This window comes from Monopterus albus, unplaced genomic scaffold, assembly GCF_001952655.1.
Source record: "Monopterus albus unplaced genomic scaffold, M_albus_1.0 scaffold20.1, whole genome shotgun sequence".
Classification (NCBI taxonomy): domain Eukaryota; kingdom Metazoa; phylum Chordata; class Actinopteri; order Synbranchiformes; family Synbranchidae; genus Monopterus; species Monopterus albus.
In genome coordinates, this window is record NW_018127900.1 from 972,955 (window position 1) to 993,551 (window position 20,597).

Below are 20,597 nucleotides of genomic sequence, written 5' to 3' on the forward strand. Positions count from 1 at the left end.
ACTTTTTAATTTTTTTGATACTAAATAATAAAGTGAGACAACAGTGATTGTGATGCACAAGCAGAAATTTTTTCTCCAAATACAATCTCACAGGCTTAAAAAATTCTTCTACTGTCTTTCACACGGAAGATAGGGTAAATATTTGAGAGAGAAGGTGTTGCATTTATTCTTTTAATAACTCCACTGAGTCCAGCAAAAGCTGTCTGTCTACCCAGGGCCAGAGTTAAAACATAAGAGGTTCATCTGATACACCAGCCTCAGGGGATGTAGCTTGATCCTGGCATCACAGACAATAGTGAGGAGAAGTGTGAGGACATACAGTAGTTTTGGAATCTTGGGGGGCGGGGGGAAGGACTTTGGTCAAACTAAACAAAATAAAAACAAATTGCCCTTATGTGGAAAGCAATGCTTAGTTACATATTTTTCTTTTTAGGACAATCCCATAGCCTCTACCTTAAAACTCTCTTCTCTACATTTCGGCTCAGCTTAGGTCTGACAATCTCTGTGGAGCTGTTCTAGCATTGCCTACTTACACTGCTTAAATATACCCTAACACTTACTCTCACATTTAATATGGCTGCATAATAAGAAATATATGCATCTCAAATATCTACTAATCAATACATTTATGATTCTGAAGCAGAAGTGCACCACCTTTGTGTAGAAAATGTCCAGCAGCATAAGGAGAGTGCACATAAGGGCTTATTTCTGTCTGCCTAACAGGACACAAATGGAAATGGCTATTGATTCAAGCATAGCTCGGTCAACATGACTGGGATGGAAATCCCACAACAAACACGGCTGCTCTCTCCTCCTTCGGCAACATTAGAAAATGCTATAGACTGAGAATACAGTCTCCACTTATAAAAGGTGCTCAGAAGAGTTGTCCGGTATGTGTGGGCTCTACTCAATCTTGCAGCTCATTTTTAGCCTGCTCTAAAACTCAAGAGTCATTTTTGCAGTAGGCTGTGTTATTAAACACAGTGGTCCCTGAGATGTTAAGCCAATTTAAGACTACAACTAAGCAGGGAAGGGATCAGTGGTAAGCAGAGATAACAGATTTTGCTTTATCAAATAAAAGACTCTTTTGAGGAGGAGGAGGAGGAGGAGGAGGAGGCACAATTCCTTTCTTCCTGAAGGTTCAAATTTCAAGGCACTTGAGATGATAGAAAACAGAAGGATAGAGTTGTGGGGACTTAAGGGGGAATAACCCATGACGACATTACTTCTCACCCTCCCTTCTACTTTTCTCTGCTTCATTCATGTGTAGCAGAAAGTATAACCTGCTTATTCTATTTACATAAGGGGCAAACGGCCCTTCAAGGAAAATTGAACTGAATATCTCCTCATCTCTGCCATTGACTCCTCTCAGTCAACGCTGAGTGCTAAGGGAGGAAGCAAAGAGCCGACCTTAGCATTGTGTTGGATGCGCAGGCTTTGGTCTGTGGTGAGCCAGGGCCTCTAAGGATGTTAAAGTGATTTTAGACTCTGATGGTCCACTGTAAAAATTAGACCATGCAGGATGAAATTGGTAGCATGACAGAAGTGATATGAGCGGCCCCACACATCCACCCACCTCTTTCTCTGGGGGCTCAATCTGTCTTTTGTTAGAATGAAGGTTTCCATAGACATCTCCATCAAGTAAAACCCCACATGACATTATAAAACAGTAATAGTAATGAAACAGGGAAGACTGGGCTCAGTGTGTCAGGGAATTACTACAAATATTTGGTGGCATGAATTTTAAGACTTGAGATGAATGAATTTAATTAGCAGCATCAAACCCTAGTTTTGTCTCTTCAATGAAAAGGTGTCAAATAATGTGTCACTCAAAAACCAACAACAACAAAAAAAAAACAAAAATCACACCTCGGCAACGAGTTTTATCCATGTATGTTTTTTTTTGGTCTCACATACACATGCAAACACAACTAAACAACACATGTATTCAGCTCAGTTTTCAATTAGCTATCCAAAGCTAAGTCACAGCACAATAACAAGCTCATACAATTTAAATGTGCTGTGTACATAAAAAAAAAAAGCCTCTGTTCCTTTCATCTGCATAATGCGTCCCGTTTGCACCATTGCTCAGATGTAGTTCACACAAGAGGTTCAACGGACGAGGCGAATAAAGCATTAAAATAAAATACTAAAACACACACACACAAAAAAACAACAGACACACACGCAAATGAGCAGGTGTGTGTAGCAAGCAAACAGGCACACGCATAGACACACACACACGCATTGATATTCCTCTATCTGGAAGACAATTTTCACATCAATGAGAGCAGAGTGAGGCATGAAGTGAGCTGGCAGGAGGATAGAGAGAATCAAAGTGCCCTCTGGGGACACAACAAGCATTTTTTTAAGAGTATGTGCTTTTTTTAGGCTGTGAGCTTCATCAAATCTTGTTACACTCAAGGTGATTGGTGCACAATGCTACCACATTCCTAGAATAACCATCAAACATTACTTCTGAATATAGTGTTCCATTTGTGGTTATTAAACAATGCTGGAAATATGCCATGCCTATGACTAACCGAAACAAAATCAAACAGTACTACATTTATAGTTTGACCACATAACATGGATCTAAAATTAGCAGTGAGATAAACAAAGCTTCAGCACCTGCCTTTCTGATTTGTGAATTCTCTTTAAGTGAAGGTATACATCTGAGCTGACTGCACTCCTATTGACATTGTGGCTTACATTCCAATGGCCAAACTAACTAACAGTATCTGTGTTGGCCGTAGACTGTATATAAAGATGGATGACACGTCACCACTACCTGCCACTACATAAAAGTAAAGCTAAAATACTGTAAATATGTGGGCTGCCATCTTGGCTTTTCTGACACATTTTGCAACCAGACTGCAGTAGCAACCAGAGGCAGAGCCACGGTGTCAGGCTGCCAATCAAAACTTTCAATCATCTGAAATACACCCGTTTTAATATATTCAAATAACTTATTAAAATTAACCAAAGAAAATGACAAGTACACAAATCAGTACAGTATCAGTGCAGTAATATCTACCTAAAAATGACAGAACTCATCCATCTACAGGCAACATCATCTATACTACTGATCCTGTGCCAACCTAGCCTGCAATTGGAAATGAGGCCTGATGGTGGCCCTAAAAGTAATGTCTGGGCATCACCAAAATTATAAGGAATCATGAACTTCATAGCAATCTGTTTTTTGGAACTTTATTACACAGAGAAAAATGGCTTTAACAAGACTGCATGTGTGAATTTGTCAGTTTTAAACCAGAATAAGCCAACACCTTGAATAAGTGAGACATTATAAACTGGAAAAGCTTCAGTAGCCAATACTTTAATTGTGGCGCTGAGTTTATAATGCATTGTGTCTCTGTTTTGTTTGGGTGTGTGTGTCTGTGTGTGTGCGTACTGAAATGCAACAGTCAGGAGAAAGAGACGGTGTAGCTACAGGCGACAGAGCATAAGGATGACAGCGACACCACACTCTTGTTACCCTGTGTATTTATAGCCTCTCCATCTTCCTCCCAGTGTGTGTGCATGTGTGTTTGTACTGTATGTGTGGGCACTTGGCCATGCTCTGCTGCCACTTTTGGGGCTCAGCTCTGGCTTTATCCTCTAACCCAGAATACTGACAACATGAGCAATCTGTTTCCTCTCAGTGGAAGCTTGCCTTGCCTAGGACAGCCTTTATGGTATCCAGAAAATGGGAGACAGCCAGCCAAATCAAACCCTGACAACATTACAGGACCTAAAAATACATTTTTCAAATGACACATTCTGCTCACCAAAGCATTAAGACAAATGGTAATGCTTATATTTCAACGAACACACAGGACTCCATGCAGTGTGCTTCAGATTTAGATAAAAGGCAGTCGTCATAAAATTTTAAATTCATAATGTAAAACATGCAAATTTGCCATTTCAAACATTCAGTTTGTGCATATGTTCAGCAAATATGTCTTCCTTGGCAAACCATAGTATATATATCCCTAAAAAGGTGAGCTGTAAGATACACTAGTGATAAAATATTCATCAGCTCAAGATGAAACTACATCTTCATGTCTGAATTAATGCAGGGAAGGCATGGCCTGACAGTCGCGAGCCCACATATTACATTCAGGCACCTACTTTAACCTGATGCAAATTATGAATTTTATGTTTATTATGAGCACAAATTTCTAAACTAGGCCCAACACAAACATGAACAGACAGACAGACAATACCAATTTAGTCTCAGAGAACTGATACACAAATGCAGAATATTATCTGGTCTGTTAATACTCAAATAAATGTATCAATAAGAGCTGATGGCCAATATCGCCAATAATTTATTTTTCTAAATAAGCTATTAAGCAGTAAGGGAATTTTTTTTAGATACTGTAATTATTTCTTTACCAAATCTTACTGCTTGTACTTCATTCATGAGCTCACCTTTTGGCTGTGTACACATCTTTCAAGAATAGAGTAAATGAATTTTATAGCTATCATAGTTGCTCAATACTGTACTCACACATCCATTTATTTTTTATCCAGGTAAAGAATAAATTGATGTGTGAGCACAATATTAATGCTATTAGTGTCACATTTATTTTCTTCCAATGCATGCATATAAAAAAAGCATACAAACATTTTTGGGGGAAACAAAAATGTCAAAGGCATCAATACTCATCTGTCCTTTGATATTACAACAAGGTACAATGACTGTAGCCTAGTCAGCCTGTCAATTACCATCACTTGCTCTGGAGAGGTTTGAGTTCAAAGTCAAAAAAGTAATACCATACTGGGGATGATGCAACTTGTATTTCTGCTGCCAAATGCTATATAGCATGTCAAAAAAAGAGGGCACAGAAGTGTGCAATGCCTTTGTAGATATAGTAGCTGCCATTACTACATGGTACACTAAGGCACTAAGGATTTTTATTCAGTTTGAATTGAAAGCCATGTCACCTTCTGACACATATGAATCCTGTTAAATTAAGATAACTTTTATAACACTGTGGTGATGATACTGAGGAAACCAAAAAGGGGCTCACCTAAACAATGTGGCTGTTCCCACAACACCCATGCCAACAAATTGTGCAAAATATAGACAGATGTTATGGCAGACTTTGAACATCTTATGCACATAAAGGCTAATTCATATACCTCTTTAGGCAGGGAAATGATGATGAAAATGAATGGATTTATAATTAACAGGAGCTTGAACTGAGTTAGCCATGGGCACAAGTCAACATCAAGACAAGAAAACTCAACAAGGCACAGTAAAAGCTGCAAAATAGCACAGAAAATGTTGGCTGTAATTAAATTTCAGTCATGAGCAATGTGTCACAGAAAAGACTAAATGGTTATCACTCCAAGGCCCAACACTGGACTAAACTTAAAACATTACCTATACCTAAATAAAGTTCCAAATGTATTGCTGAACTCTAGATAGCTTTTTCTATTTGTTTTTTTTTTTTTTTTTTTTTTTTTTTAATGTCTTGATCACTAATCAAGCGTAAAGCAGAAATGCTCTGTTCAAGACCTGACTGCTATTTTTGTACAGCAGAAGGCTGATGCTGAGACCTCTGAGGACGGAGGTCATTTATATCCAATTAGACCTCTAGCATGGTTAAAAGAACACACAAAGTCATTCATTCTGTTCATGCATGACTGGCTGGTTGTGCCTGCACACTAACACCTACACCACTACACTAGATTACTACAGTAACTGAACACAGAGTCATTTACTGTGACTGATTGTCAAACAGCAGAAACCACAGCTTTTATTCAGTATCTGGTGCACTGTATCCCACAATGCACTGGGGCCTTTCACTGTATTTGTGACAAGGGAATAACTGGACTAGCTGGATTCTATGGAACATTCAACAACTGAATAGCAGGGTTTGGTTGCCTAGCAACCACCTTGGGAGCTGGTGATGATCTGGTAATTTTCAAAGTGCCATTGTGTCATCTCATTTTCTGGCACCCTTCTTGCCTCTTGTAGTTTGATTTCAGGGAACCCCCCCCCACAGGGACTACAATGATATGCTAGCAGACACTGACCTGAGGGAAAAACGCAGTAGTGGTGGCTATTATCAAAGGTTAATAAGTTAATAGCAGCATATGTATAAGAAGGATTTACCATGATGGAATCTAAAATAAAATAACAATGTTAATCAGTGTATCTTTATTTTCTTTTATTTACATTTTATTATTAAAAGGAATTTATCCATTTAAATCAGGAGCATCTTGCATGAAAGGTTGCAGGTTTGCAACAACTGCACAGTTATTGAGAGACTACTGGGAGATCATTTGAATTTGCTTGCCAAAATTGCCATTAATGTCCTACAGAAGTGGTGTGAGCAGGGTACATATTTACATGTCTGTTAGCCCCTCAGGGCTAACTGAAGCTGAACTGAAGCTTATACTGTAAGTCAACCTTGTTGTTTTGGTCTAATTATAAAGGCTGTCCAAGTTGCTGCCCTTTGACTCTAACAAAGACATGCATCCTTTTTACTTTGCCCAATCGTTCTTAGCTCCATCAGTCTCCTGCCACAATGTCCTCACATTTTTTGGCCTTTGATAATTAAGTGCTTAGACCCTGAACAATCTGAGCCTACCTGTCTGCAGAAAAAGAAACCTGTTCAAGCGGACAATCAATTTACTGTCTACCATGATCGTCTGAGAGGCTGCTGCACGCTGGCCAGAGTCGTCAAGCTGGGATGCAAGTTAAATCAATAGTTTCAAAAACACCTGACTATGTCTTGTGGTTCCTTTCATAGCCAGCACAGTCAATATTCACAGCAAATCACCAGATTTATGACTGAGCATGCAATAAATCCTAAAGATAAATTTATTTTCTGAGAGACAGTAATCGTCTCACTATCAGAGATAAAAGGTTCATAATGAGTACTGCAACACATGCTGGTCACTTTACTGTCGCCAGTGAGTAGACTCATCATAGATAATATTTTATATATTACCTGCTCCACCATAAAAAAAGGCACCATAAAAATGGTGGGCACAATCACCTGATAATACAGTGTACACACACACACACACACACACACACACACACACACACACACAGTACATATAAAAAGGGAGAAAAAGACACACACACACACACACACACAGTACATATATAAAGGGTGATAATGAGATTCCAAGTACTTTAACAGACACCTACTTACTGTTTGTCCTAATGCAAATTTGAAATACTATTTTAATTGGACACCAATTTCAGTTATTGTACATTAGAGCTTATTAATTTATACCAGGAGTGGAAGAGTATCAATGAGTAAGAAAACTCACTTTTCATTTTTTGTATCATGCCTTCAAAAAGTAAAAACAAATTAATAATCACATAATGTAAGGATGGCATATTTAAAATGTACTGAACTGTAAATTCAGCACTTGAAAACCCTGTTTAATATTGTTTGTCAGACTGTGGCACAATTTACAATGAACAACCCACCAGATAGAAGCATCTAGCTGATATGTGGATGACAAGTGCCTGAAAGGACTAGTTGTTAATAGCAAATGTACTCAAAACGTAAAATCTTCAAAGGCAAGGCAAAAAAACGCTGCTTGAAACAGCTTAGTTTTGATACTAGCAGGGAACATCAAATTACATGGATCCATTTAAATTCAGACAGAAATGCAGAGCTTTCTTTTCCTAAAATAAGACAATTTGTGTCAAGTTATGAATGTGCTTTGGGTGAGATTAACTGATTGAAATGTGACATTCTGTCATAAATACACCATTTATAATAACATTTCCTTAGGCTGCAATGCCTGGTGCTCCATTAAAAAGGATGTATATAATGTGTTCTTGCTAGATTCATTAATTTGTGCAATTATTTGTAAAACCATGAGCGTGTGTTTAGAAATTCTGTCAGACCTTGGTAGCTGAGGTGTCTCAGGAGAACAGTGTGATAGTGTAGGATCTAAATCTCACTTTCAACATGTCATGTCACTCGTTTTCTCTTTACCATCATATCTGCCACTCTCCATTATGTGAAAGTAGAAATGCTGCAATAACAATTTTAGAAATGCACTTGGAAATTTAAAAGAAAAAAAAAAAACATCTATTCATTCAGTCCATTGCATCCTGGGTTTCCAACACCATCAAACATGTTCCATGCTCTCTACTTTCCAAAAAACACCCTGAGCAGCTGACTCTGTGTGCACAAAGGATAAAGTAGACAGCTCAATATTGCATCCAATCAATTATGTTTGCATCTCATAACACAGCTCTCTAAGCAGAGCTGTGCATTATCATGCATGTCACTACCATGTACATCACAACTCCAGCAGACATCAGAGACACATGTATTGGTGGCATCACTGTTGTAAGAACAACTAGCCTCATTATCCTCGTAAAATAAATTGGGTAATTTCTATTAGACCATAGCCCTTCTGCTCCACAGTTTACTGGTATCCATCACTGGCCTTGTGGTTGTTGTCGTCACCTCACATATACTGGATTAGGCTCAATGCCAAATAGTTGAACTTAGGGGTTAGTTTAATTGGGACGTGCTGAAGACTCTTGTCTCAAAACTCATTAATATCTGTTCTACTTACCGCTATAAACCAACTGTTACTGATTTATTGACCATAAAGCCTACACAACAGCTCTATAGTGAGAAAACTGGCTCTCACAATTTGGTCCCAGACATTTCTAATCAACAGCCAACTACATCTCAGGTCCAGTCATTGTGGAATAATTGAAAATGTGCTTTGTGGAACTGTTAGATTTATGAGAGAACATTCTCTACCAATTTATTTTCAGAAAGCACCTGTGTTTTATGATTTTCACACACACATTTTATCTCCTTGCTGTCTATATGTGCTGTGTGTTGGAGGGGTGGAGAGGGAGACAAGAGATGCACACACATACACACACAGAAGCAAGAGATGAGCAATCACATTTCTAGACTGTCGCATACTAGACAGGTGGGTAACCAGACAGAGAGAATGAAACTAGGTATGACAGACAGCGCAGAGATGACAGGACATGCTCACTCCATTTCTGGCCAAACAGAAGGAGATTAAGTTTGTAAAACTTCTAATCTATTAATAATAACTGCGGGTCTAAGTGTTTATTCAGAGGAATATAAACTACTCCCAGTTTAATGTGATCTTTCCAGGCCATGATCTGGCCTTTCACCTGTAAGAGGCCCATATCACATTTCTGCTTCTGACCCTGACTGCAAAAAACAGGAAGAGTCTCCTTTCTCTTACTATTTCCTTTCAAAGTGGTTAGACAGCATTTTTTTGAAATGATGACTATGATTTGTTGCTCTGCCAGCTGCAAGATGTGTAGTGGAGTACTGCTCTTCTGTGCTTGGGAACAATTCTATAATGTCTGTTTTCATCATGGTCTACATGTTACAGATGAAGGCGGTGGAGCGCTTTTACCTGGTTGAAACCTAAATTCATTCCAGATCTGTTCCAAGAGGGGATATAAAAATGGTTTTAATTCAGGGTTTTTATATCATGACTGGGTGTGTGTTTTAAGGGGTTTTTTTGTATTATTTATATTTTTGTGAGCGATTTCAGCTGTGGGGACCAGAATAGCTAAATTCCTAGAAAATGCAAGTCCGCATATGGCATGAAAACCTGAAAGCTGGAGGCGATATTTTGAAGTGGTGACTCCACTGATAGATACGTGTGATATGACATTTGTCTATATTAGAAATGCATACCTCAACTATGGTGGTTTTGGCTGCCTTGCACATGGGTTGATTGAAGTTTCTGGCTGTTTTCCTGACAAGAAAAAGTAAGAAAGATGTGAAATTAAATAAATATGACATAAGGAAATATTTTAACCATAAGTGGAGAAAAAAAATTCACTGTGATATCCAATATAAGCTGGTAGTTTACTGGATGCTATTGCTCTCTTGTGGAGAAAATGTTCACTACATCTACTAATTTCCATCATTCACATAGTCGCTGTACACCAAGAGCATCATGTGCTCATTGCTGTATAAACACAACCATGGTGACTCAGATGATTCTAATACACTTTAAAGTTGTAACCTGTACAAGGTAAAACTGGCCCTGGTAAACGTGTTTGTGCTAATGATGTGACTAGTACAGCTATTCCTGTTTAGTGGAACATGATCAAAACTCTTTACTAGTTTATCAGTTACCTGAAAACAATGTTTCCGGCTTTATCGGCCTTCCATGCCTTGATCAGAGCAAAGTCTCCAGTGATTGCCTTTTCCATGATGTAGTGCCTGCCACTGAATTCCCGCACCTGTGCACAAAGACAACACAGCTAACGGAATGAGTGGCACTGAATACAGTCAAGGGTAAATGTGTTTTATAGCACTGTCAGACTTGGCCCAAATAGCTGAGTCCAAATCTAGATTAGTCATCACTGTCCACAATAAATATCATTTGTACAACAAATATTCATGACAATACATTGTACCATCTACGTTACTGTGCACTGTTTTTGTAAACAAGAACTTGCATGTGTTACAACGCTACAATCCAACTAGCCACACAAGTTGCAGTTTCCTTTTGAAAACATTCAGAGAGAGTTTTGTGCTGCGTTCTCAGTGCAATATTGAATATTCAATATTGAACAAATGTGAATTCGCTGCAGTCACCAGTTCTACTGAGTAGCTCTATGCATCTTCCACAATTTGGTTTCACTTCTGGCAAGAACTACAGAGCATCATGACTGAACTCTCGAGAATCAAAGGGCGGATCCAAAACCACTTTTACATACCACATCGATACAGCTCTCAGCCCACCCAACAAGGAAGGTAGTCAAGGGTCTGGAAAAATATTTGCAGTCACCCAAGCAAAAGAAATTTTACACTGTATTTATAATGAGCTTGATGGCACAAGGGAGGACAGCACTCTAACCTCTCTCTTCTCACTGGCGATGGCAATACTGCCATCTTTGCTGTATTTGATAGGAGAGCCTCCCTCTTGGATCAGTGTGCCATAGCCTGTGGCTGTGAAGAAAGCTGGAATCCCAGCACCCCCAGCCCTGATCCTCTCTGCAAGAGTGCCCTGTGAGGGAAAAGGTGATAGACGAGTAGAAGAGATAAATGTGTGTAATGTCTGATGAGTTGGATGCAGGAATTTAACATATCAAAACATTTTAAATGAAACTGGTATGAGGTTATATTTTTTTATTTGTGTGCAAACCCGTGTATAAAGGTTTCTGTGTTTTCTGACCAACCTGTGGTGTCAGTTCCACTTCCAACTCCCCAGCCAGATACTGACGCTCAAACTCTGCATTCTCTCCGACATACGAGGAAATCATCCTCTTGATCTGCTTAGTCTGGAGCAGCAGGCCCAAGCCGAAGTTATCCACTCTGTATATGTATACACAGGATTACTGACTTTTACATGGGTTCATTTAGGATACAGTACATAAATAATATACCAAGGCAGGAAATTATAGCTTTAGTCTATCACAATTTGAATGTTTTACATAGACATGTCAATGAAAATTAGGGGGAAAAACATATTTCACAAGATAAATGTTTACATTATATTGTGTAGCCTACAGATTTCACATATCAGTTCTATTGTCACTTTTTGCTTTTGATCAGTACACACAAATACAAGGTGCAGATTCTTCACTGATATTCTGTATTCCCTCTACTATGTATTAAGTCTCATTTGTTCCTGCTCTTTGACTGTGAACATCCTCATTTTCTACAATTTTCAGCATAATTTGTAACATCACCATAAATCCTTAGAGAGGTTGTTAAAGGTTGTGATTGGGCCAAGCCAAGTGAGACTGTTCCTTTTTGTGAATTTAAGGACAGACAAAGCCCAGTCTAACTGCAGCCTATCCAGAATGATAAGGAAAGCTCATGAGACAAATTCCAGCTGCAGAATAATTAAAAAAAACAGGCATCATTAGAGGGGTGAAAATTTGCTGCAGACTTTAATGAAGCTGTGACACTCATATTGGTCTCAACTCTAGGTTTTACCAGCAAATGGTACTATAGGATATCATACATTTAGACCATCAAACCTGGACGAACCATCATGGTTTGACAGCAAGAAAAACTGAGTCCTAAACATAGCATGTGAGTACTCCTTTCTGTCTGTAAACAGAAAGTTACTGTGTCACCAGGGTTGTTAAAATACTCAAATGGGCTAACAGCTACTGTATGAGATGACTGACCTTGTGTGGTTGGTCAGTCATTAACCTATATAAGCACAGTCTGGATAAAACACATTGTCATGTGATACAAGTAAATCCTATTCAAACTTTTATTTCGCACCCTGTCTGGTAATAACAATCAATGTTCTTCTTATAACAGAGTAATCAAATCAAGTTAATTCCACAGACCAACCTTCATTTCGTAATAGTAAGGATTAACAAAAAAAACTTTTTTGCTTTATGTCAATGTAAAACCATGTGTCAAAAAGAGTTTCTTTCTACCACTGCTCCATCAATGCCAAGAGGACAGCCAAGCTTGGCAGCGAATGAAGACTCCCTTTGTTCTGTTTCCTTAGAAGCAAAAAATCAGGAGCTACTGCTTCGGCTTGAACTCTTGTCTCAGGTCAAATGACAAGATGTCTAGGCCACGTACACTCAGAATAGCAAAAAGAAAAGACTGCACTAAGTACCCTGTTAAACAGACCACTAGTGTTATAATATATTTGTGTGTAGTCTGTCTAAAGGGGTTTGGCAAGTAAAATAAATGTTAAAATTTTGTGATCTTGTGTATAAAAGTGGTGTGTATATTTGTGTGTGCGAGGACTAAAGGCTGGCAAATTCAAAATGAGTGCAGACCCAAAATTCAAGATGATTATACAGTAGATAAATATAAAGCTGCAAGATGTTAACAAAAACCAAGGAATCATTTTCGCTTGTTCATATCAGCATTCAATCTTTTCAGTGTGCCAAAATATCACTTACTTTTTATACACATTCATGTAAGGTTATTAAGGGAAATATGTCTATTCACAAAACTATCATATTCACCAAATTTCTTCTTTGCAGTATGACACCCCTCCAATAAAAGTTATATAGTAACAGTCTTTTGTGAAAGAAATTATGTTTATACAGTGAAGAGCTCAAAGCAGTAAAGAATGATCTTTGTCCATTTTTATGTCTGCCTCATCTATGAACTTAAACATAATTTAAAATCAAGCCCTTGACAATACAAGAAGAAGGATTAACAATCCTCTCAGACTGTGTAGAAGAAACAAGGGTTTTTTTTGTTTTAGGAATGTTCTCTCAAACTAACTGTTACATAACTACTAACTTTCCCTTTCCATTCCTCTTCCCTACAGAGCCAGGAATTCAGCTGTGACCAAGAAAACAGTGGGTATATATTGTAGCACGCAGGCCTGGTAGCTTTTATAACATAAGAATAATCAACAGTCATTTGTAACATATCCCTGGTAATGTCAGGGTAACTCAGCTCAAGTTTCAACTCCCCTCCCCTTGGTGCAGTACAAGCCACATGAATGCCCGTGTCTCCGTTTACAGTATAATCTCTAGCAAAAGCAGTATTCACATGAAAGTGGGATGAAGCCATATACTTGAGGGTACTATAGTTCCAACTAAATAAACATTCAGACTGTATTAAGCATAAACAATTCCACTGTGTTAGAACTTGCACACTAATTACACAAAGGGGCAATATGGCTAATATTTGCAAGTGGTTGCACGCTTCTCCAACAATCATCGTTTGCAGAGGAAAAATACTTAGGGGAGCAGTGACTGTTCTGAGGGATGAGATGGCTCAAGTAAACATGTGGAGTGCTATTCAAAGAATCAACATCCACCAAAAAAATCAAAGTCCACAAGAAAGGTCTACTGAACCTTTGTGAAGCACACCTACTTCATTGGTCAGTGTTTTGCAGGGTAAAACAACTACTGACACAGAAGTGTATTAAGAGTCTGCAGCAAACTGACTGGTGTGTGGTATTTTGATCTTTCCACTGCACAACTCTGGCACTTGGCATACAAAAAGTATTGTTCAGCCAGTTCAGAGATACTCCAAATAAAGTATGCAATAAAAAGACAAAATACATAAAAAAGGCATCAAGGTCAACAGCAGCTGACTGCCATGCTCCAAAAGTGAAACCTCTGAAAATATCTGTACAGTCTACCGCACAGCGAGCATAGACACACATCACTATATCACCTGAATTTCTTTGAGGCCTGCAACTCTGATTACTTATCAGGAGCTAACTTCAGGGACTCTCTCCAAGTCAACACTTCTTGTTTGAAAATACAGTAATAATTTCTAATACCTCTCTAATGAGTTTAAAACAGGTCTGCAATGAGTTAAAATGAAAGACTCCATCACAAGTCCAAATCAAGACCAAGACAGACAAGCTGGAAAGGGAGTGAAAAAAGTTGAATTGCGCTCACTGAGTCCCCTTTTTACTTGACCCTGCTGTCATTTCATATACTGTAGGTAGCAGGACTTGGATGCTTACTTGTGAGACTGTAGTTTGGTTATGGCATTAGACTGAACCTAGAATAGCTGACCCCATGAAACTGTACATACAGTATGTTTGAAAAGTGTAAACTAATTTTATTTTTCCACAAAACTGAAAAAAATACTTGATTACTTGGTTAACTGCTGCGAGGCTATGAATTTAGAACACAGACTGAGCTTTATGTTCATTAAACAGTTTTAATTCACATCTTCTGGTAAAAGTAAACGTACACTTAACATGATACATACTGAATGAATATGGATACAAACACAACAGGGCATAAATAAACAAACCCATCTCTATCAATGCAATTTTCTTGAAAACCCAGCCAAACATGTATGTATGAAATTCCTCATGCCCTCCACACACACTTACCCTGCATTATTGCTCACTGCAGTGATCCCCCTTACACCGGTCTTCAGTAAACTATTGATAAGATTCTCTGGGATACCACATAATCCAAAACCTGTGTTGGAAAACAAAGAAATGACTTAATGCATGATTAAAAAAAAAAGTGCAGCAACAGCAGAATGATAGCAAAAAGTGTGAAAATTGTGATCTAGTTCTTTAAAGTGGAACCTTTGACCCCCTGGATTAGGACATGATGGATTTGTACAGAAGACCTCACCAACTATTACAAATCACAAAGGAAAAACCAAAGTCCAGAAACATGGCAATCTTTGGCTCAAATCCTATTTCTGATATTACATACAATGAAGCTGACTGTCTGCTTTCCACTTCAAATAGAATTGTGACACAATGGAAAAGGTTTGACATTCCTCTGACCTTAACTATAAATAAGAGCTGTGGAGTTTGTGTGTCATCTGTGTGTGGATGGTAATCAACCAGCATATCAGACAGAGCTCAAGCTCACTTCGCTATAAAGTGGTAATCCCAGATACACTGCTGAACATCTACCTCTCTCAAATTTCCAAACCTTCTCTGAGGTGTAGATGCATCTATCGTACAATCTTGGGGAGTCTGTTTGATCTTACCTCCCACCAAAACGGTAGCTCCATTAGGGATATCTTTTACTGCCTCTGTAGGATCTGAGTAGAACTGTGAACATCTGTGGCTGGAGACTGAAAAGAAGCATCCGCAGGTCTAAAGAAAGCAGAACAAGATACATAAAACCTTACAAAATGTGTTAACTGACAGTTTCAACACAACAGAGTTTGTTAAGGACAAATTCAAAATGTACAGTGAGTATGGAAAGTATTCAGACCCCCTTAAATTTTTCACTCTTTGTTATATTGCAGCCATATGCTTAAATCATTTAAGTTCATTTTTTTCCTCATTAATGTACACACAGCACCCCATATTGACAGAAAAACACAAAATTTTTGACATTATTGCAGATTTATTAAAAAAGAAAAACTGAAATATGAGTGAAAGATTTAAGGGGGTCTGAATACTTTCCGTACCCACTGTATGTATTCTGCAATTACACTGTATATTTGTCATAGTGATATGACAAACTTGTGATTTCTGGCTGTTTAACATACTGAACAATTTAGAAATATTGATGATGCTGGTTAGACTTGGAGAAGAAAACACCTTCCACTTTGATACTCCTACAGCTCCTTCTCATTCATCATGTCCTTTATTTCAGAGAAGTGAACATGCAAATAATTCCTTAACATAATGAGCTATTGACTATTTTAAAATATTTGTTCTGTATTAATTACAAGGATAAAAGGATTTTAAAAATTCCTGAAGTTGCTTTCCTCATTAGTTATCCTCTCAGCCTATCACATGTATTTCTAGAATCCAAATTCCCTTTTTGTAACATGGCTGCAAAATGTGTCCAAAATATTGAGAATCCCCGTCAGGCTAAGTCAACAGCTTTATGGCAGTTAATATTATATTCGAAAAGTAAAGTTAAGTAAAATAAAACGAACATGCGGCGACTGGAAAATTACCAAATTAAATTTAGTTCATTCTGGATATGTGGGACAAAAACAGTGAATAACGTTAAACGCCTCACGATATTGTGACCTTTTTGTATTTTTGCCCAGCCATGAGCAACGGTCCCACTTTAACCTAGGTATTTCTACAAATTATTCACACTATTTAAATTACCTTGCATTGACGATTAAAATTGCATTACCTTGCTCAATCGGTGGCTGATAAAATTCAGTTTGTTTCTGGAGGGACCAGAGTGCGTTTTGAAGAATAAATTCTCCGCTCTGCACAAAACCTTGAAGGCCGCCATGTTTGAAAGAGAGTTACACACAGAGAGTGAACCGAGTGACGGAGTAAAATCTCTACCAACTAGGCAACAGATGATGCAGGCTGAAGCGTCGCAAAATGTGGCTGATATCGGTGCCAGCTCACAAGCAGAAATGTCAGCGCCACGACGACATTGGCTGCTGTATCTATGGGATGGACCAACAGGGGGCCCGGTAAAATAATTACACTTACGGTTACAATTTAACCGTTTCACTACCACGCTATTATAAAATCGTTACTCGGCGCGCATTAAGATGCTCTAATGTTATTACAGCACCTAAGGGTGAAAGAAATGATACATAAATAATGGTATTATTTGTTTTTATAGCTGTCCCAGGCACGCGCAAACAGAGATGACAAGCTAGAGGCACGTGAGTAGTCTCTGGCTCACGTGACGGATAGTTTTAGTCATGGCCGACGAGTACAGACGACAAGGGTTTGAGTTGGAGAGAAGGGTATTTGAGTTAGACATCAAGTGTTCTAGTCTGAGATTTGAAAAGCAAGGTATCAAATACACGTTTCGAACTTGTTTTATCTTGTGGCCTTTAGTGGCATTTTGTGTGCATGGCTAACATTCTTGCTCAGTTTATGAGTTCGCTAACTAGCAAGCTAACGAACGTTAACTAGCATAGCTCGCAACCATAACAACAGATGCTGCCTGACAAAACGTTGTATATTTGACAAAAATCTTAACCTAACATTAACTAACAGACCGCACAATTTAACAAATTTAATATTTGCATGGTAATGGTTACTCGTTGGCGGGTGATTGTTTTATGAGTGTTAGAGTTAATGGCTAGCGTATGTTCGCTAACGTTAGCTAAAATGCGTTACTGTTGACAAACGTTAAACTAGCTGGCCTTGAAATATAGTGCGTAACGTTAATGCAGAAAAGCTGGTTAGAGAGTTAACTGTCATTGGAACATTGTTGCTTAATTGTATCTTTATAAAGTTGTCAGTTTATTTCAGCATCATCAAACACTTTAAAATGGTAGTACACTTTACGTGACATGATGGTATACTATGTTGTAGGAAAGTCAAATAGCTTTTGATTTTGTGAGGTTTTGTTTCTGTTTTAGTGTAAGTCGAGCAGTTTTGCATAAACATTGTGTACTAATATAAAGCGTTTGTCGTTAACAATAGTACTCTGATATGTGTAACGTTGAAGACAAATGTTTATTGTGTTCTTCCATATCGTTCTTCCATAGATGATGACTATTTACAGAATGCGTCCGCCATACTAGAGAAGTTGAAAAGCTATTACAGCCAAGGAGGAGAGAGTAGCAACCTTTCCAAACTGCTTCAGGATTACACACAGGTACTTCAATACATCAAGTTGCCGGAAGTAACGATTATTTTCATTAGTGATTATGATCTGATTTTATTTTTCAAATAATATGTTGTTTACAAAACATCAGAAAATAGATCAAAATGCCCATCTCATTTTTGCTGAGCTTCAGGTAAACTTCAGTTTGTTTGGTGCATCTGATTAAGACTCCAAGCACAAAGGTATTCAATCGTGCTTACCTGTATAAAACAGGAACGAGTATCCTTAAATTTGAGAAGCAGAAAAAAAGAAATCACTGTGGGTTATTTTATATTTTACCTTTATACACGCCATACCTGCAGAGGTGCCACGTGATAGGTTTTGGGTGAATTACTATACATTTTACAGAAAGGGTTATACTGACTTTATGAAAGTCATTATCAATGCTTTAAGAATGTAGGAGTGAAAATGTATGTCCATGTCTCTAAACATTTTAATTGGGCACCAAGCCTTAAAGGGATTTTCTGATCAAGACAAATTAACACCAAGGGTGTGCTGTGGTCAGTGGTGTGTTTGTTCAGCACTTTAGTTAAGGTGGACTTCGTGATGAGAAGTGGTCTAATCTCAAAGCTTAGTAAGGTTTAAAGTATCAAGCTAGCCGTAATCAATTACAGTAACCGGTTGCTATTGAACACACAAAGTGAATTTAGAGAGTACATTTCAAATTTAGTAAGGACACTGGAGCTTGAGTTTGCTTTTGTAAAGGCACCTTTGTGTTTTGGAGAAGCTACATCTGTGGTTCCCATTCACTGGCAGATCCAGTATATTATCAGTTATGATTTGATCTTCCTTTTTAATGAAGCACTCAGTCATTTAATGAATAGAGAATCATTGCAGACTGCCTGGGCCCAGATATCTTTCATACCCTCTGGTATAAATTTGCTAAACAAATCTTTGTGAACAGTGGTTTGTTGTGGTTCACTGTGATATGTGATGTCTGTATGAGTTGTGTGTGCTCATCTATATTGTGTTATTGTGTAATGTATGTGTTAATGTGTAATGGACTTGCTTGATAATTGCCACAGACACAGGATGTATTTCTGAAAGGACAGTAAATTGAAATTTAATTTAATGCTTGTGACTTACTAGAAAAGATTATTGTAATTTAGAAAATGTGATGTGTGTGTGTATGTATGTATGTGTGTGTGTGTGTACACACACACACACATAGATAGATAGATGATCTTTTTTTACCACATTGTATTCAGTTTTGTATGTGGGTATATATTTGTTTTTCATCATTTAGGTAATCCTAGACATCACCTTTTATGAAGAGAATAAATTGGTGGACCAGGAGTTCCCTGAGGACTGTTCTCCATTTAAAATCCAGCAGCTGCTGCAAGACCTGACTGAGCCAGAAGTTTTGGCAGGGAGGATAGCACCAACACAAGAGGTGTGTGTGTGTGTCTCAAAATGATTTTTGTGAATGTGACTTATTCTATTCTGGTTGATTATCAAGTATTCACAATACAAAGTCTAATCCACTTTAATTTTCTTACAGGTTTATACTTTCACAAAACACTTGGCACACATTTAATTTTATGTTATCATGTGACAGTACTGTTCATGTTTTTGGTCTTTAGGTACAGTCTGTGTTGGGCCTAGAGCTGTTAGAATGTCTCTATTGGAGACGTGGAGCTCTGCTGTACATGTACTGCCACACTCTTCATCAGCGAAAACAGTGGATCAAGAAAAATAAGGACACATTCCTTAAGGTACCACATTTGATAAGATTTTAGTAGATTTGCCTAACAAATTTACTTAGTTTCGGTAAAAATAAAAAAATTGTTTAGTATTCAGAGTTTTCTGTTGACATTCTGATTTTAGTCTTAATGCTAATCTGGGTGATAATATTTTAAACCAGTGTATTCAGGAAGGTGTGCGCTACCTAATGCGGATGCTGCAGGTGAGAAACTCTGTGAAGCTCAACGATGGGGTGGTGCTCCACGATACTGCTACAGCAAGCATCCTGTCTGAAGGTAAATACGTTATCAGTTATCTTTGAATAACAAAAATTGTTATACAGCTCTACATTGGATTAAACTCACTATCTGCTTATGTTCTGGCCAGGCATCTTCTCAGATACACACCTGTTGACAATGATGTATATCGGGGAAATGTGTTTTTGGGCAGTCAAGTATGAGGACTGCAGCGCTGACACTATGGATCACAAAGAAGATCGCCTCCAGTTTCGGGACATTGGCACACAGATCCTCAACAAATATGTGCTTGCCTGTGAGGGCCCTCTACAAGGCCAGGGGTGGAACACAGAGAATGCCAAGGAAATCCTTAGTATTTTACAGTGAATCAAGCTGTTCTTATGTTGATGTTGCCCCCTGGCACAGATATAAGCTCACTATTCAAATTTGTGACAACCCCAAACAAAAATGGAACCCATCAGGTGGGCTGTAATGTTGTGGAATGTTAAAGGTAGACACAGGGATAACATGTATGTGAAGAAAAGGGTTTTGGAGGAGTATCTACAAGTAACCTCATCCAAAGCTAAAAGGCCAAGGCCAAAGTAGGTGAGTGAGAACTTAGAGAATATAAGATTGATGGTGTTGAAATGGTAGGGACTGCAGAGGAGGCTGTTGAATATTTTTTGCCC

At 38.2% G+C, this 20,597-nt stretch overlaps 2 protein-coding genes across 4 annotated transcripts in view; one reads left to right on the plus strand and one right to left on the minus strand.

Moving 5' to 3' along the window:
* Window positions 1-16,658, minus strand: part of oxct1a (3-oxoacid CoA transferase 1a) — a 38,112-nt gene extending 21,454 nt beyond the window's left edge. Inside the window, exons 1-7 of the mRNA XM_020593775.1 lie at window positions 16,541-16,658; window positions 15,426-15,534; window positions 14,806-14,896; window positions 11,192-11,327; window positions 10,870-11,019; window positions 10,143-10,249; window positions 9,696-9,756 (exon numbers count right to left, since the gene is read on the minus strand). Coding sequence (XP_020449431.1) covers window positions 9,696-9,756; window positions 10,143-10,249; window positions 10,870-11,019; window positions 11,192-11,327; window positions 14,806-14,896; window positions 15,426-15,534; window positions 16,541-16,645 — 759 coding nt within the window. The 5' untranslated portion in view covers window positions 16,646-16,658. The remainder of the gene's footprint in view (window positions 1-9,695; window positions 9,757-10,142; window positions 10,250-10,869; window positions 11,020-11,191; window positions 11,328-14,805; window positions 14,897-15,425; window positions 15,535-16,540) is intronic.
* Window positions 16,659-16,745: 87 nt separating this feature from the next.
* Window positions 16,746-20,529, plus strand: rimoc1 (rab7a interacting mon1-ccz1 complex subunit 1). Of its 3 annotated transcripts, XM_020593778.1 has the most exons (7): window positions 16,746-16,835; window positions 16,991-17,166; window positions 17,871-17,980; window positions 19,236-19,382; window positions 19,573-19,704; window positions 19,854-19,968; window positions 20,060-20,529. In XM_020593778.1, the coding sequence occupies exons 2-7, from the start codon at window positions 17,073-17,075 to the stop codon at window positions 20,293-20,295; spliced, it is 834 nt and encodes a 277-aa protein (XP_020449434.1). In that variant the 5' UTR covers window positions 16,746-16,835; window positions 16,991-17,072; the 3' UTR covers window positions 20,296-20,529. The 3 variants fall into 3 exon arrangements, with proteins under 3 accessions (XP_020449434.1, XP_020449435.1, XP_020449433.1); XM_020593779.1 differs by lacking the exon at window positions 16,991-17,166 and having other exon boundaries at window positions 16,754-16,835; XM_020593777.1 differs by lacking the exon at window positions 16,746-16,835 and having other exon boundaries at window positions 16,860-17,166.
* The last annotated feature ends 68 nt before the right edge of the window (window positions 20,530-20,597 follow it).

Coding starts and splice junctions, on each gene's coding strand:
- rimoc1 (XM_020593778.1), top strand. CDS start 17,073: ATGGCCGACGAGTACAGACGACAAGGGTTTGAGTTGGAGAGAAGGGTA. Junction 17,981..19,235: donor TGCTTCAGGATTACACACAG/GTACTTCAATAC, acceptor TTCATCATTTAG/GTAATCCTAGACATCACCTT. Junction 19,969..20,059: donor AGCAAGCATCCTGTCTGAAG/GTAAATACGTTA, acceptor TGTTCTGGCCAG/GCATCTTCTCAGATACACAC.